The sequence below is a fragment of the Poeciliopsis prolifica genome, unplaced genomic scaffold (assembly GCF_027474105.1).
Source record: "Poeciliopsis prolifica strain line A6 unplaced genomic scaffold, Auburn_PproV2 SCAFFOLD002, whole genome shotgun sequence".
NCBI classification, from domain to species: Eukaryota; Metazoa; Chordata; class Actinopteri; order Cyprinodontiformes; family Poeciliidae; genus Poeciliopsis; species Poeciliopsis prolifica.
The window spans coordinates 7,371,428-7,389,194 of record NW_026562377.1 but is presented as its reverse complement, the minus strand read 5'-3'; the positions used below and the strand labels follow the sequence as shown (position 1 = coordinate 7,389,194).

Here is a 17,767-nt window from a genome sequence, read left to right as displayed (position 1 = left end):
AATCACGACTCTGGACGTAATCAAAGTTAAGTGTGTTAGGCAGGATTTCTGCAACCAGATAGAAGAGGATCAACAAAATAGAGTCTAATTTAACAATCTGGATCAAATCACAGGCATGAAAATGAACAAATGATTGGCTCAAGTGGGTTTGCAAGTTGATTGGAGATAAGCATTTGGTTGACTATTGGAGGCTATGTAACTTAAAAAATAATATTTATTAACAATGATAATATTTAAAATCATTAAATATTGTTATTTTTAATGATAATAAAATCATCAAAATTATTTTATTTTTAATAGTATTAAAATAAATAATATTATTGAGAAAACTAAAACTATTAAGTTGAATGCTAGCTTTCGTGTTTCTTGTCAGAGTTGAACAAGCCACTCACAATATGGCGGAATGACTGACGTACGCATCGATGGCGTCTCTCACCAGCATGACGTCTGACTCCATTCTTGTCTCGCGAACGACAAGCATGGTCACGCAAGCCCTCCAGTAGTGGTTACGTAAATAGTTCCCGTCATGCTGTTCGCACGTACCTCACGGAAAGCCAGTTCAGTTCGGAGGACCAGGGAGGAGGCGGAGGCGGAGGCGGAGGTGGACAGTTCAATGACTCCTGCAGCGGATTCACCAAGCAGGTGACGCCGGGGAGTGAACACAAACACTGCGACGTCATTGGACGTTATGCCCGCTTTCGAAAGAATATCTTTGGGCTCTCCAAACGCTTTGTTGTGTCGAGAGGGATTCTGGTGTCCACCGGGCGATGTCAGCGGCCACGGCCACTCCGCGGGTGATGAGGGACCGGCTGCTGCAGGCCATCGACGGCCAGAGCAACGTGAGTTTTTTTTTAAGTTTTACAGCAGAGGAAACAGAATGAAGAAGGAGTAAATAATAGGTTCTGAGACCCAGTGGGTCAAAAGTTTCTCCAATTCATGCATGTGGAGCTTTACGAGGTGTTGCATGTCTGTTTTAATTGCTTTTTTTGCTTCAGCAATATGATCCATTTCCAGACTATTTTTAATGTTTTTGAAGCAAAAATAACAATAAAAATAATTTGACTCAGTCATTTATTTCAGGCTGCAAAAAATTTGTTTTAACTATATTCAGATCTTATTAGATTGACAAGCAATAACGTCCTAATGTTTTGTGTGTTTTATTTATTTTCTAATGACATTTCAGGGCAATAAATACAACAACAAACCCAAAGAAAAGATTTTCTACTAAGAGCTGCTGTTGCTCTGACCACAGTAAATTCATCCAAATCCTGATCATTATTTTCTTAATATTCCAGTCGTTTCTGTTTTATTATTTGTATTTATTTGAATTCAGAAAAATTTAACATTTTTGCAGCCTCTGCTAGGAAGGACAAAGAGATGTTTCAAAAAATATGCACAGTCATGTTCATAATTTGTTGGTTTCAAAATGATGTTATGAAACTGATTATGCTTTCAACCAAAACCAAACAACAAAAGCAATACATAATAATTCAAGAATTATATTTGTGAAATATACCCGTGTTTATAAAACGTGATTATGTGCAGGAACACTAAGTGTATATGATGCTGTTATAATTACATAACATGGGGACTTCCTGTTGTTTTACTTGTGCACTCCACCAGTCTAACTCAGTCTAACTCTAATATTAATAATTAAAACCATAATGATATCATTGGTATTTTGACATGTGCTGCATTATTCTTTTTTGATACTTTTACTAGTAATTTCCAGGTTGAGGTTTCCTTAAATCACTACATCCGTTATCAGTAGTAATATTTTACACCTTTCTGATAAATAAGCCTCCTTTCTAACACATTGTTTAGGGTTTTATTTAAATCTTTATGCTTCTCTCTGCTAGTAAGATAATATTTGCATGTTCTTGTCTTTGCTAGTCACTTTGATCCCGAAACTAGTATCGGTACATATTTTCATGAAATGCAGCTGTACATTTGAGACTCTAAGCAAATGAATGCTTGTCCTAATGACCCCTGTTTTTACTCCGTAGTCCATTGACTTATTAGTGAATGTCAATAAATTAGGATGCAATCAGAAACTTTATTGTTTTTTCAGTTCAAAAGTGATATATATACACGGTATATAAAGTGTTTATTTCTGTTTGTTTTGATGATTCTGGTTCAAATAATCCATTATTTTCAGGTTTTTGAAGTTGATGGCTCACATTTTCATTAGAAACTTCTTTGTTACATTGTAAACCTTTGTCTTCTGAGCAGATACGCAACATGGTGGTGGTTGTGGAAGTGATTTCCAGTTTGGAGAAATACTCCATCACCAAAGAAGTACTGGAGGTATGTTAAAGTACAAAAATCTGATTAAAGCAACTCTTTTTGAAGTCAAAATATAATCTGCGATGTTTTGGTTGTAGGAGACGCGCCTTGGGAAGCTGATTAATGACATCCGGAAAAAAACCAAGAATGAGGATCTTGCAAAAAGAGCCAAGAAGCTCCTTCGGACCTGGCAGAAGCTAATCGACCCGGGTCAGGATGGCTTGGTGTCCAAAGAACTCACTGGTGCATGTTGGTCTTCCAAAGGCAGCAGTTACCCCTGTTCTTCTCTTCCAGTTTTGAGCAAAACAGGCTCAGAGTTAAAGGCCAGAAGTGACTTCAACAACTGCTCTCCAAATTCTGAACCGATGAGCAACAGGAAACGTAGATGTGACAAGAAAGAGGGTCAAACGAAGAAACCCAGAGTCGCTCATGATGACACAAAACAGCAGCCATCTAATGGACTTGGTGGGAATTTTAAAATTCCTGCAAATACTAATGCACACCAACCATCAGACAGGAATACGTCTAAGTATCTGGACAATAGTAAATCAAATAAAGTTCCTGTTCATGCTGTCAAACCTCATGCAAGTGCCTCTGTGTATAGCAACCCTCCTAACATGCTTATGCAACAGCAGGTTAGATGGGATAAACATCAACCTAGAAGCCCTGGTTGTCTGTTGCAACATCCTGAGAGTCTAAAGCAAGAAGCTGTAATAAAAAAAACACAAACTAGTGGAAATCCAGGTGTGAAGGCGGAGGAATCTGCTCAGACACTTAATGTTCACATAAACCACTCAGGGTCTGCAAATTTGGAGTTTCAAAGCAGGACTTCAAGTTTGGATGATGAGACTATTACTAATGATGCTGTGAAGATGAAAAGAGAAAAATACAGGGGTAAAGATTATGTTGTGAACCTGAATGGCCCAATTACAGAAGACAAAAGCAAACCAGTGAGGTTAAAAGACAGAAGGATCACATTTGATCCATTAACAGGACAAATTAAACGCATCTGCCCTAAGGAGTCTTCAGAAGAACAGAAAGTCTCTGAACTCCAGCTGAAGCCGAATCAACCCATTCCTCCCAGTCCCTTCCAGCAGACGCACTGGAAAGAACAGTCAAGGAGCGAAATAATCCAGTCATACCTCACCCAGCAGAGCAACATCCTGTCGTCGTCTGGTGCACACAACCTTTTCATGTCGGAGGTTTGCAAAAGAGCGGATCACCAGAAGAGGAATACCACAGAAACTTCCATACTGGTATCAGACCATCATGTCAAAGAGTTACCTGGAGTTAGTAGAGAAATCAGCAGTGAAGACCTGACCCGATTACAGAGGCGGCGTTGGTCCGGAGTTAACGGGTGTTACGACACCAAGGGTAACTGGTATGACTGGACGGAGTGCATCTCTCTAGATCTGCATGGAGATGAGAGCAGACTAAACATATTGCCCTACGTCTGCCTGGACTGAAACTTGGTTCAGCTCGGAAGGAAATTAATTGATCAAGTCTACAAAATGTGAAATGTTGGTAAAAATTTTAGGAAAATTATAACTTATCTGTGCTGGATGTTCCATTCAGCTTTTGTTTTGTATTTTCATTTTGTAAAATATCCTGTTTTCCGATTAGCATTTGATAACCGTATGTAACGACATGCAGATACTTTAAAACTTAATTTGTCCTAAATTAATCTCATGCTGTTGTCATTAGGACTGTTTCATTTGCAACTGTACAGCTTTAGTTAAGAGCATTTAAGTTCAAGCGAATTACAAATGTCCCACTACAACAGGCAACTAATGTATGTTTTCACAAATAAATTACAATACGTTTCAAAATGGAAAACGTTTGACCCAGCACAAAGTATTTGTCTTTTATTAATCATGTTTTACTTGCTTTCAGTTTCTTTTTTATTATAAGTAGCACCGTAACAATCCACTGAGTTGTGTTCTAAATAAAGTGAGTTCTGTTGTGAGTCGGGGTTTTGGGTTTTGTGTGGGGTTTTCATCTCCTTCCGCTTGTTCAGGTTCTCCACCAGATGGAGTCTTGGAGCTGCATCAAGCCCAAGCCTGGATCCTTTCAGTTTCTCCCACGCCCCTGGCAGACCATCATCCTCATCACCAGTAAGAACCAGATTGTTTTCACCAGCACTATTGTGACTGCTCTGCTGCCCACTCACCTCTCTAATTACTCTGCTTCCAGTGTTCCTGTCTTCCCCAAGTCGCCAGTCAAAAAAAAAACTCAACCCATTCATTCATAACTTTATTTATTCAATAAAACTTTTTTCACTTTTCATTTTGCTTCTCGAGAGTGTTCTGCATGTGGGCAAAAAGCCTTCCGAAAACCATGAGAAGTTCAAGTGCTTTAGAAGAAAAAAGATTCATAAATATAATAAAATATATATTTTTGCATGTACATAGGTTTGTGAGCTGCAGATAGGCCTACTTTAAACTTGACAATTTCGACCTGTGCAGAACAAAGTCTGGACACCAGCCTAAGTGATCAGATCTCAATTGCTTGCCCTGTATGCAAATGACCTCAAAACCCTGTCATTATTATCTGCAGTTGAAATTTGCATCCATTATATACAGAGTACACCATTTTTTCCTTCCTTACCGACATTAAATTAAACTAAACCTATTTTTTCAGGTCAGTTTTTTCTATTTCCTGAAAGCAAGAATAATGATTACTATATTTATTAACATAAGCTTAGATTAATTAAGATTGTTGTGCTTAAAAAAAACTGTAGAAGGCCAGGTGATAATTTCATTGTTTTTTGTTTTTTGTTGTTTTTTGGGGGGGAAGTATCTGATTAATTCACAAAATCTGAGAGAAAGAGAAGCACAACCGGGGAGACATCTTTGGCCACATCTCAAATATGATGCATCTTTGTGTGACATCATAGATAAATAAACAAAAATAATCCAACATGGCAGCACCGTGTTGGTCTGCAAGTCTTCTGTTGATACTCTGTTAAAACAGTCACAAATATAAATGACATGTCTAGCCATTGGGTTATTCAAAGTATGTTGGAAGATGATAGATAAAGCTGGTAAGAAGGCTAAAACATCAGTCCCAACGAATGTTTGTTAAAATTATTTAAGAGCCAGATCTAGCACAGAGCAAGAGGTTTTAACCACATACATACTGTCTTCCATGATTACTCCTTACTGTTCACAGATTTCTTAATGATGTGTTTCTAATTGATTGATTCAACAGTAATAATGTAACTTGCCCCATTCTTCTAAATACCAATTAAAATTGTCTCTCTCTGACATACATTATACTGTAGGCTTTCAGGTTGAATTTATTAAAATTTAAATCATGTAATAAAATAGGTAAGAATGTTTTGTTTCTTTCTCCAATTTACTGTCATGAAAACTTGACAAAACAAACCTGACAAAACAATTTGACAAGATGGGTAATGTAACTAACCATATATAATTAGCCATATAATAAAAAGTTTTTATAGTAGACGTTGTACTTTACATGTATGAGTTAAATTAAACATAAAATAACTTATTGACATACCTTTTTGTTTAGATTTTAAAAAATCTTGAATAATTTGTTCGTCTGTCCTTGTAAATATTGGGATGGATCCATTTTTGTTTACTGATTTTTAGACAATCTCATGATGTAAATCTGTGTAATTCAACTTTCAGAAAATAAGGTTATTTTAAGAAATAAACGCTTTAAATATTTCATTCTGTGAAGCTGTGTCGTACATTCTTGAAATGCGGTTGTAGTTTCTTTTATTTTGAAATCGGAGACCGGAAGGAGAACGCTTCATTAATTGACGGTCTGACGGAGCTTACTGCGCCCCGGTACAACTACACACACCGGTGGTGACTCGTCACTCCGCGCAGAAAGATGGCTGCGGTGGCGCGGACCCCGGTCGGGGAAGGGATTCGGATAGTTGTCCTGTGTGTGTTTTGGTACACGGTGAGCTCCGGGGGCAACGTTATCAACAAGATAATCCTCAACGGATTCCCGTATCCCGTCACGGTCTCTCTGTTCCACATCATCTCCGTTGTCGTCTTCCTCCCGCCGCTGCTGAGGGCATGGGGAGTCCCCAAAACTGAACTGCCGAGCAGGTACTATCGGTGGTACATCCTCCCTTTGGCTTTCGGAAAATACTTCGCGTCCGTTTCGGCTCACTTCAGCATATGGAAGGTGCCCGTTTCGTATGCACACACAGGTGAGTGTAAAATGTTAAATCCGGCCAGCTGGAACCTGTTATCCGGGGCAACTTGATGATGTGTCTCTACCGTCAGCTGATATTAGCTTTGCGGCTAACGGCTGGCCAACTGCCGACAAGGGCATTTAAAGAGTCTGGCAGACAGCAGCGTCAAGTAGATCCCAAACAGAAAAGCTTTTATTTCACTAATTATTTTTAAAATACAGCCTTTGACTGTACTTTTGTATTTTTTACAGTAATTTTAGGTAAAATACCAGCTGTTAGCTTGCTAGCCATCTGAATTAAAGCTGAAATACGTCAAGGGGGAGGAGTAGCGTGCGTCTTCACTTTTAAACTCAGGGTAACTGAGTATCTGTTAGTGATCCTGAAAATGCCCCGATTCACTGGTAAAATTAAATGCAGAGGTGGGTATAAGTTACTTTAGTAACTTTCTTGAAGAAAATATTTCTTTTAGGAGTAGTTTTACTACTCCGTGCTTTTTATTTTTGCTTCTGTATATTAAGTTTTACTCTTGAGTAATTCAGTAAAAGGAGAACAAAAAAAAACATGTCTTTTTTTGGTTGTTGACCAACAAAAAAAAAAAAAAAAGACTGTAGCCACAAACTTACAGTTTATAAGGAGCCATTTGTAGATTAAAAAGACACCATAAACATTATATATTGTCTGTGAAAGGGATATTAACCTAGTGCGTTAGTGTTGTAAGTTTGATATTGAAAAAAAGATTAGGAAAATAGTTTTCTCAACCTAAATATTGCTGATTTATAATTATGTTGTTGTAATTTTTTTCTATTTAAATGCAACTCTTATTATTCAAGAATCTTCAAAGAGTCTTTGTGATTGATAATGTGGGCAAGGAAGGATCTCTGGCAGCAGTCAGTCTAGCAATGAATCTGAAGAGGCCTCTGACTGAAGACTGTTGCTTATAACTGTCTTAACATAACAGTTCAGTATCTAGACATCAGAGACAATATTTCATTATTATATGTCCAGGAAGACACCCTCAGTGTTTGGCATGCACTGCTAATCCACCTTATTTGCTTTTGCATCTCCTCTTTACATCTCTGTGTGACTGTACGGTTAGAAAGCCAGTGAGTCAAGGGCCAGCATTTTTCTAGTTCACTTTATCCCTCCACTCATCTTTTTATTTTACATTTTACTCCTCATCTTCAGTGTGGACAGTTTCAATGGCGATATCATGTTCATTTAAGTTGCTTGTTAATTTAGTTTTTTGTTTCTTGTTTAACTACAGTATTTAAATAATTTGCTGCCATGACATATAACCATTGTTGCTGATATTATCACCCATCTTCTCTGTAATTAACATGGCCGTGAGATTTCCTTATTCAATGTTGAAATTCTATATCTGATTTTAGTTAGTTGTGTGTTATTTCTGAAGATTTTATGTTACATTGTCTTTTCGTTAGAGATTCCACTATCAGCCATTTTCTTGCAAATAAGCATTTTGTATAAGATTTTTATTGATTTTTCTGATTTTGATCATTTTTTAAACTAGAAAACATGAGAAAAAAAACCTGATTTATTTTTTCTTTGACTTTGTTTTGAATTCAACAAAATAAGGAAGGTTTTACATGCTGAAGTTCCTATTTTTGCACGACAACATGTCTTTATTCTGATTTTTATTCTATTTTTATTTTTTAAACTAAATTGTTCAAGTTGATTAACAGATAGGGAAAAATCTATTGTAATTTTATTTTATGATAGCAATAAAAATTATGATAAAAAACTATGAATTACTTTTTTACGGTAACTGCATGGAAAAGCATTCATAGTGGCCAAACACCAGCTAATTTAAGAAATGTTTTAAATCATTAAATTGGACATAGTGGCTTTATTTAATCAGATTTTTTAAATTTATTGATTCATGTTTGGTCTTAGAAAAAATAGTAAAAATATAAAGTTAATCTGGGTTTTTTTTTAACATTAACTGTATTTTTTGCGAGAATAAATCAAAATATATATAGTCCTACTTCCTATTATAAGAACTGTGCAGTGAATCTGGATGATCAACATTGTTTAGGATCCATTTATTCTTCTCAGTTGGTGGGAACATGACGCATCGCTGTCAAGGCGTGACTCAGTGACCGACGTTTTGTGTTATTTGACAGAGGTGTGCACCCAGCTCTGACCTGCCATTAACTTTTTACAGCTCAGACGTAATCGGTTCGTTCTCTCCCTGCTGCAGAACCACAGTTCTTATTATTTTTAAAACTGACACCGTCCCATTTTTCCCCCTTTGTCTCTTTCACAGTCAAAGCCACAATGCCAATATGGGTGGTGCTGCTGTCGAGAATTATAATGAGGGAGAAGCAAACTACAAAGGTGAGTAGGTCCGGAGCATAAGACGCAGCACAAGTCCTGCTCTGTTTCAGGCTGCGACTCGGCAGCGGTGATGTGGCACAGCGAGCCTACTGTGCCTCTGGTGCATCTCATGTTGCAGCCGCCTTCTGAAGCTTCCGTCACTGGCATTCTCCAGGAGGTCAGAGGTCATCCACATCAGCTCCTGCATTCTATATCTGACATTTAGGAGGCTTTACGTAGGTTGATTCTCGAATGAAAGTTAAGACTGAGGAATTTGTGCTGAGTGAACCAGCAGTTCATTTTTACCAACAGACTTCAGCACATCATCGTAAATATCTTTGTAGACGAGGAAATCCGGTGTTAAGTCAATATGATATTTGGACTCTCGCACCACACTGCATTTAAACCTGGAGGGATTTTTCTGTTTTTTGTCAAATAGATTGTTCCCTTTTTAAAAAAAAGAAAAACTGTTCAGTGAGTTGTTGTAGCAAGTTGTTGTAGCATCCAAACTGGTGGTTAAAACAGACCACAGAGTGAAAATAACATAAAATATAAAGACTCCTAACTCTCTACAGCCTGTGTGGCGTTAGGAGATTTATGACCTTTGATTTATTCATTTTTTTTATGTTGAATAAAAATGGATAAAACTTTTTGGATAAAAGTTCATAAAAATAAGCTTAGAAGCTTATTTTCCCCATCCTATGTGCCCCATCTTGTGTTTTTATTTATTATAGAAAAGGCTAACACATAAACTGAATCCATTGTAACATATATAAAATCATAAAGAATTAGTTATTTCAGGATTTCAGCTTCAAACTTGTATTCACATGAAAAGTGACATTTAATTGAATCATATGAAACAATCCAAAAGTTTTAAAGTTGCTTCTCTGTGGCACAATGTTATGGAATCAAGTTTATTTTAAATATTTGTGTTTTAATCCACATTTGCATCCATCAGTTATTTTGCCACTTTGCAGACAAGGCTGAGAATCTCATAAAATCAGTAGTTTATCAATTACAAAACTGTAATTCACTGACTTTGGACTGAGAAGAAACTTTAAATTTTCCTGTATGAGGTGAATATTTTCTGTTGACATTTTTTTTAAACAAAAATGCTTGTAAAAAAAAAATCCCTAAGATCTAAAAGCGAAAGACCAGTGATATAATAACTGTATACATTAAACTAAGACACTCAGATTTTCAAATTATTCAGATGTAATCAATATCTCACACACAATCCAGATGGGAAAAGAGTGATCTCTGTGAAACAGTTTCGTCTTTCCAGATCAGGTGAAACTGGAACGTTTTCGCCCCGCTGACTAAAATCAGGCTCTTATTTCTCATCATTACCAGCCGTTCTGGGCTTTGTTTGGCGTATAGTCCTTTAGATCATATCTTTGTTTACAGATTTTTCTCACTTTGCACATCAAAAAGCCATATCGATATGTTTTTGAGTCATTTCCTGGTTCTCTGTACTGTGATAGCATGCTGGCTAATGGTAAAACGGCGGGTAACCAGTGACCCTTCAAAGGCCAGCCAGCTCTTTCTGCAGTGAAGTTGCGCAGAAAGAAAAAACCAAATAATCCTGTTTCACTCCTAACCTCCAAATAAACTTAGTTCTGCAGAAACACAAAATCTCACCAAGTATTTTTGGTGTAAATATCTTGGTGTGCTTGACATAAGATAAAAATAACTTTCAATTAACTTTTCAGTGAGATATAGCATTTTGTTTTAAGTCCATTATTCCTCTGTGTTAATGACAAAGTATTAGTTTCTCTGACAGATTATTTCACTGATAACAGCACATTTTTCATGTGTTATAAGTGAAATAATCTGCCAGCGGAACTAATACGTTTCGCCAATGTTAGTAAATTGTTTTTTAAAAACAAGCACCTGTATCTTGCTGAGTTACTTTTGTCTTATTTCAAGTGTACTGACATATTTGCAGCACAAACGAGACCATAAATACTTGGTAAGATTTTGTGTTTTTGCATTGCTGTTGTATTTCTTTACTTTAAACATAAAACATCTTTACACAGTTTCTGACAAAGTCGAGCATTTCCTCTGACTTCTAGCTCTGCAGGTGAAGTGAAGATGTTATGTCAGCTCTGAGACGCTCCTCAGTTTCCCATTCTGATGAAGGAACATTTCTGTGTGTTAAACAGAAAATAGATTTATGTGTCTGACATCAGGGTGTTATGTTTACTTTGCAGTTCAGCGCTGAGACAAAGTGGTTTCACTAATGGGGGAAAGGAGTTTACCTTTCTTTACATTTCTGTTCATGTGAAAGAATCTCTGTCAGCAGTAAACATTCAGATTTGAACCTTTTTCTCTTTTTGTGCCAAATCTTCATCACACTTTTGCATCACAGTGCTGTTAAATCAATAAATAATAGTGTGTTATTTAGTTTTTTGTTTTTATTAAATCTGTGTTTTCTCAGTTTCAGGCTGAGTTTAGTGACAGGTGCATCTCATGAAAAGCAAAGCTCGTCTCTCATGAGCATTTCTCAGGACTATGCAAATGATCTGGTGTCTGTAATGATGGTTTCCCCCGTTGAGGTGTCGTCCCTGGTGGATGGAAAAATTTGTTTGGGTTTCTGTGCTTCTTATTCTCTCACATTTATCACAAGCATTGCATGGATTATGAAAAATAGTTTGAAAGAGCTTTCTCGAATACAGTTGATGCATAAAAATGCCTCTTCAATTTCTGGCTCGTTTTTTGTTGTTTTGATTAATTTATTGTTTCTTGAAGGTAATAAACAGTCTTTAACTAATTAATTTTAGTTTTGAGTCTAAATTATCTTGAAAAACAAGACCTGATGATAAAATATCTGTATGTATTTAGGATTTAATCATTTTATTTCCTTTTCCATTCACATTTTAAATAATTTTTTTTTTAAATCTCATTTAGTATTTTTCCCCTCTTTTATTTGGCAGTAATCATTAATTCCACATATTCTGCGAAGAGTTGGTGTGTAATAAAAATAAAATATGTTGTGAACAAATTATAAAGCTAACTGAAGGTCTTTGAGAGGCAAATTTGCATTATTAAGCCATAACTAGTACATCACAAGACCATTACTTTACAATGGTCTTAAAAACAATATTATCATTTATTGCAATAATTGTTGGAACAATTCATCGTTCAGCAACATTTAGCCTGACAAACCTATACTTCACAATATTCAAATGTTAATTTAACTGTGGCATAGATCATTAGAAATTAAACTGTAAAAAACAACAAAGAAATTGTACTTTTAATTATCAGAACCATTTTGTTTAAACATCATTTATTGGAGTAACTGAGAAGTAGGAACACTTGCAGTAGGAAATGAAACCTGGCTCAGCACAGGAAGTAGTTATTATTGATTTATGTTTAGATCTTGACTCTTTCCTCCGACCCGATCTGGTTTTTGCAGGTCTACGTGTCTCTCATCCCGATCATCAGTGGCGTGCTGTTGGCGACCGTCACTGAGCTTTCCTTTGACGTTTCAGGATTAATCAGCGCTCTCGCTGCCACGCTCTGCTTCTCTCTGCAGAACATCTTCTCTAAAAAGGTGAGGCTTCTTCACATTCAGCATGAAGGTTAAATCAACACTCAGGTTCAGCTGAAACAGAAAGAATCTGTTTTTAAACTCTTTTTGGTGATATTTTGACACTTAGTTATTTTCAGTAGTTCACTGTGAAATATGAGAGTTTTATTCTAATTTAAAAGTTCATTTAAAGGGATAATATGAGCATTTCAACTAGTCCTGTTTGTAACTGCAAATTTAATTTAATGTCCCTTTGGGATAAATGAAGGGATAATAAATTATTTTTGAATTGAAAACAATTGTATTTATTTTGTCTATTTTCTTATGCAAATATATTCAATCACTTGGAATAAAACTGACCTAAAAGTTACTTTTCAGCAAAACATGGGAGATTGTTAGGTCAGTAAATCCTTAATAATGATAAAAAAGAAATGATTGCACTGTTTACTAAAGTGGTTTTGTGTTTTATTCATTTTTTAATTCTTTTTAAGGAGTTTTTTTGTCTTTTTCCTCCTCTCTGTTGAAGGTGCTGCGTGACACAGGTGTGCATCACCTGAGGCTCCTGAACGTCCTGGGTTTTAACGCCATGTTCTTCATGGTTCCCACCTGGGTTCTGGTGGATTTCTCTGTGTTTCTTGTGAATGGGGATCTGGTGAGTAACAATACTAGAATTTTTTTTGTTTTGTTTTTGGAGTTAATCATAAAATGAACCTAAGACAGGGATTCTCTGCCTCCCTTTCAGTCGGACATTTCGGGATGGACCGGCACCTTCTTCCTCCTCCTCATCAGCGGCTTCTGTAATTTTGCCCAGAACGTCATCGCTTTCAGTATTCTGAACCTCGTCAGCCCTCTCAGCTACGCCGTCGCCAACGCCACCAAGAGGATCATGGTCATCAGCATATCTTTGCTAATGTTGCGCAACCCGGTCACGCTCACCAACGTGCTGGGTATGATGACGGCCATTCTCGGGGTTTTCCTCTACAACAAGGTGATTCTTTCTCATCCAGGTGCATCTCATTCAGTCATATTCAGTAACAATATAATCAATAATCTACCTCTATCATGTATAATCAAGATAACATTTAACGTTTCACACATTTGTCCTGTTCAGCTGACATTTAGCTTCTTTAGAGACTTAAAAATTTAGGGGAATAACTTTCAAATGCAAAGATTAAACTCCTATTAGGAGAAAGGTTTTAAGATTTCATCCTAACACTCCTAATACTTCTCAGTAGGGTTGGACAATAAATTGCATCTTTTAAAGCTTCTGTTTATTTGGGCTTTGAATATTAGAGACTATGACTTCTTTATTTATGTATTGTTACAAAACAAAGTCATGATATTAGGAGAATGAAGTAGTAGTTTTATGAGAATTGCAACATGACAAAAACAACAAATTAAAACATGCTTTGGTCTCAGTTTGAAGATAATGAAATGCTTCATCTTTCAACACATCAGCATCAAATTATCATCAGTGGCAGGACTTTGAAACGATTGGATAAACGAACAACTCTTTTCGAAGAACAAACAACACAAACTCAGCTTATCTGTTTTGAAAAAATCTGACTTTTTTTTTTTTAAACGGCATCGCCTAGCGCTACTTTGATGTTATTTATTCTTCCATGATTCTCCCAATTTATTTAGTTTCAGTTTAGCACAGACTGGCTTCATAGGAAATGATTTTATTTAAACTTTCTCATTTGTTCGTTTGTCGTCAGGCTAAGTACGACGCCAACAAGCAGAAGAAGAAGCTGCCCACCAGCACGCAGGACCTCCTGTCCTTTGACAACCCGGTGCTGGAGAAGACGCAGGCGAATGGGTCGGGGCCTTTCTACGGCTCCGAACAGCAGCAGAACTGGAACAACGTTCTGACCGACCATTTCCAGTACAGCCGGCAGGCCTACACGGCAAACCACAGCAGCAACCACCAGTTCGTGGTGTAACGGAGGCGCTCGGGCCTCGCAGCAGCAGGTTCTCTCTCCTGCTCCGGACTGAGCCTGAAGGCAAGTGCTGTTTGTTAGGGATTTTAAAAAAAAAAGGAAAAAAATTAGACGAGCCGATTGTGACGTGCCAGAGAAGTTTCCTCTCCGCGTCCCTCCATGTTTAGTCGGCATGTTTCTTTACATCCTTGCTGCTCGTTTTTATTTATTACGATGCTGATGACTGTTGAGGAAACAAAATCAGCAGCTTCAGACATTTTGATGAGAGATTGAGCCACAATATTCAGACACGACGACATGCCGCAGTTTGAAAACATCTAGTTTGTCTTCCACAAGCAGCCGCTGTTTGTCATTCACAAGAGAGATGCAGCAATCAGTCTCTAAAATCTCTAAAAAATTAAGATTATTCTGAATGATCTGAAGTCTCTAGCTTCAAACTTTCATCTGATTTCTACTAAACCCAAAAAAGTTCATAATGACACATATTCTGTTGGGAGTTCTTGGTTATTTTTCTGAGAGCTGATGAAGGAAAATAGACATATCTAATCCCTGTCAGATTGATCGTTGCATCTCTAATCTGTAACCTTTCAACCAACATCCAAAATCCCTCACGTTGCATCTGTAACCAACTTGGATTTTTATCTTTAGGGTTGTCGTTTTTTCTTCTTGAGGCATTTGTTTTATGAGGAGAAACAAATTGTCTTCAGGAATATAGTTTACAAAATGGAGGCAGATTATATCTCAGCGTCGAGTCTCGTTATGATTTAAGCTAAGCTACGTTCACGTTGTTAAAATGAGCCATGTACAGTCCAGTTGGAGACTGAAGCAGTTTGGTTTCACATGAACATTTAAGGTGTTTTTGGTCGAAATATGGGTTTTAGTTTCCTGGTTTTAAATATTGTTTTCAACAATAGGAATTCTGTCCCCTAATTCCCCTATTCAGGTCAAAAAAGAAGCCAAGTGTATTGAATTTCAGTTGATTTGTTTCGAGACAAACGTTTCAGTTTCTGATTATTTTTCTCTTCTGAATTAGTTCTCATTTAGAGAAAAGCGTATCTTTATCAAACTGGAGTTTCTGAAAGTCTGAAGGTACGAGAAGTAAACTCCAGCATCATTCATACAAGTGCCTGATGAAGAAAAATACCTAATAATAATAAAAATAAGGTGTTCTGTTTGTTTTCCATTGTTTCTGGGCAAACGTTGATGCTTGTAAATATTCCCACAACCAGAATAGTTTGAGCTACATTTTAAATAGAAAACAAAAACCCTGCTGATCAATCATAAAGGGATGTTTGAGAACGCAGCGCGTTTAGAGCTTTAAGTGGAGAGTGAGGCCAAAGGTCAGTGACCTCTCACACATGTGTCCTGTCCCCCTGTTGAGCAAGGATGTCACAACTTGTTGTCCAGATGTGTCGTCGTAAAACGTAGATCACCAGTTTCTAGAAAGGCCCTGTGATGTGCCTTTTGGTTTAGCAAACATAAAGAACGAAAACTAAATTTTAACGGTAATGGATACAAAAAATAAATATTACTGCGTTTCTTTTTACAGGTTATTGGAATTTGTTAACGCCGCAGTTGGATTTATTTTCCTTTAAATCCTGAACTAAAGCTGCTTTAGAATGTTTTGTGTTACTTTGTTTTTTCTACTGTAGTTGGCATCAATTTTGCACATTTTAAAACAACAAAATGTGATTTTTGTCAAGAGTTGTTTATTGAACTCTGTGCACATATTGGTCACCAAAATGACTCGCCATCCATAAAAAATGAACTTTTGCTATTTAAATTAATCTGTACAGGTGGATCTTAATAAATTAAACCATTATAAAACATTTCTGAATTGAGTTTTTAATTGGTCAAATTTTCTAAGACACTGAATTTTGGGTTTTGGTGGAAAACCAAAATCTACTAAATTAACTAAAATGATTCTGCATGTAATAAATCTTTTCCTGAATTGAGCTTTTTTATTCAGATGAAATATATATTTTTTGTTTTATATTTTAATTTATTGACATTCACCTTTTACGTCGATCATTCTTAAGGACTGTAGTGTCAGGCAGCTGATGTTTCATAAAACTCTTGAGGTACAGACAGTTTTTGTTATTTTATATTTTTGCAGGTTTTTCTGTGTTGGTTGTGTTTCCTCGGATGTTTGTTTTCATTTATTCTTCAGGCTGGTTAAGTGACTGGCATTTAACAAGCTGAAGTGGAAAGAGGCATTCAGTAAGGATTCATGGGTAAAGTAGTTCTTAGGAAAACTAGATGAGTGGCCAGTAGTACAGAAACCAGGAAAAATAATATCTGTAATGACATCTTTGTTGATGTTTCACATTTGAGTCGATTTTTTTGTTCAATTCACTAAATCCTAATTGTTTAAAATTGAAGTATAGACTTTCAGAGCATCAAAAATCATGTCTGAATCGAGTCATAGTTTGACCAAATTAGCACTTATGACGTCAAAGAATAGAACCAGCAAATAATTAAATATTCACCTCATCAAACTGTTGTTCTTCAGTGTTCTACATTTTTTGATATGCCAGATTTCATCTTTATTTACTTTTAGCTCCTCAACACACTGGTGCCTCAAAGTACCTCCTGCATTCTGTCTCTGCAACAATTTCACCCTTTTCAGGATCAGTAATAAATCAGTTTGACCGTATAGAACACATAATCTCGGTATTAAGACGTGGTTAATTATGTCCAGAGAGTTAGAACGGACTCTTCATTAAATATATCACAGTTTAATAATGTCAAAATGTGGCTATTAGTTTGACCAAACTCAACAAAACCTAGGAGTGTTCATCAGTCATCAAATCGTAAATGTTTAATTACATCCAAAATGTCTGGATGTGAAGAAGGTATTGGATTAATTTGAAAGAAACGATTCAGAATATGATGGCAAAATGCTGATAAGTTTATTTTCATGTTTTTAACATTTTGTGTTGGTGCATCACAGAATGAAGGCCTTGATTGCAGGTTGCTGAAATGTAAAAAAAAAAAAAAACTATTATTTTCTTCATGTATATAAACCTACATGGAAAATGTAAAAGCATTTTTTTGGAGCTCTGTAAAGCTTTTTTCACTGGGCTGTAAAGGATAAAGAGATGAGGGGATATCTCTTTGTAAAAGTTGTATACCGATTATTTTTGTTGTCTTTAATGGATCTCGAAATAGCATTTGTATGTAAACTATGTTTATAGATTTTTATTTATGGTGTCATGGTACAAACTGTACAGAGGTGCTGCAATGCACAGTCTTGTCTGCTTATGTTTGGTAAATATTTTTAAATGTTGGGAAGAATAAATAAATTCTGAAATACTAAAAAGCCCTAACGTCTTAAATAATACATGCATACACAAAACATAACTGCACAGGATATAAAGTCAATGATTCAATGTTTTAAACATAAAGGTCTGATTTTAATTAGATATTTCTTCCATTTACAGTCAAACTTAGATTTGAGTAGAATTAGCACGGATGATGTCATCCAGGACATGTTGCTGT

At 36.3% G+C, this 17,767-nt stretch overlaps 2 protein-coding genes across 2 annotated transcripts; both read left to right on the top strand.

The window, feature by feature from the left end:
- Nucleotides 1–559: 559 nt before the first annotated feature.
- On the top strand, nucleotides 560–4,252 carry LOC129374560 (mediator of RNA polymerase II transcription subunit 26-like). The gene is made up of 3 exons (XM_055053033.1): nucleotides 560–839; nucleotides 2,233–2,307; nucleotides 2,385–4,252. The coding sequence occupies exons 1-3, from the start codon at nucleotides 768–770 to the stop codon at nucleotides 3,750–3,752; spliced, it is 1,515 nt and encodes a 504-aa protein (XP_054909008.1). The 5' UTR covers nucleotides 560–767; the 3' UTR covers nucleotides 3,753–4,252.
- A 1,810-nt stretch (nucleotides 4,253–6,062) lies between these two features.
- slc35e1 (solute carrier family 35 member E1) lies at nucleotides 6,063–17,588 on the top strand. The gene is made up of 6 exons (XM_055056454.1): nucleotides 6,063–6,475; nucleotides 8,745–8,815; nucleotides 12,213–12,350; nucleotides 12,853–12,978; nucleotides 13,069–13,314; nucleotides 14,045–17,588. Exons 1-6 carry the CDS (start codon nucleotides 6,148–6,150, stop codon nucleotides 14,267–14,269), a joined length of 1,134 nt encoding a protein of 377 aa, XP_054912429.1. The 5' UTR covers nucleotides 6,063–6,147; the 3' UTR covers nucleotides 14,270–17,588.
- The last annotated feature ends 179 nt before the right edge of the window (nucleotides 17,589–17,767 follow it).

What these genes read in the sequence shown, in the direction of transcription:
- slc35e1 (XM_055056454.1), top strand. Translation starts at nt 6,148, where the DNA reads ATGGCTGCGGTGGCGCGGACCCCGGTCGGGGAAGGGATTCGGATAGTT. An exon ending in AGAACATCTTCTCTAAAAAG is followed by an intron (nt 12,351 to 12,852) that starts GTGAGGCTTCTT and finishes TCTCTGTTGAAG; the next exon opens with GTGCTGCGTGACACAGGTGT. An exon ending in TTCTTGTGAATGGGGATCTG is followed by an intron (nt 12,979 to 13,068) that starts GTGAGTAACAAT and finishes CCTCCCTTTCAG; the next exon opens with TCGGACATTTCGGGATGGAC.
- LOC129374560 (XM_055053033.1), top strand. Translation starts at nt 768, where the DNA reads ATGTCAGCGGCCACGGCCACTCCGCGGGTGATGAGGGACCGGCTGCTG. An exon ending in CCATCGACGGCCAGAGCAAC is followed by an intron (nt 840 to 2,232) that starts GTGAGTTTTTTT and finishes TCTTCTGAGCAG; the next exon opens with ATACGCAACATGGTGGTGGT. An exon ending in TCACCAAAGAAGTACTGGAG is followed by an intron (nt 2,308 to 2,384) that starts GTATGTTAAAGT and finishes TTTTGGTTGTAG; the next exon opens with GAGACGCGCCTTGGGAAGCT.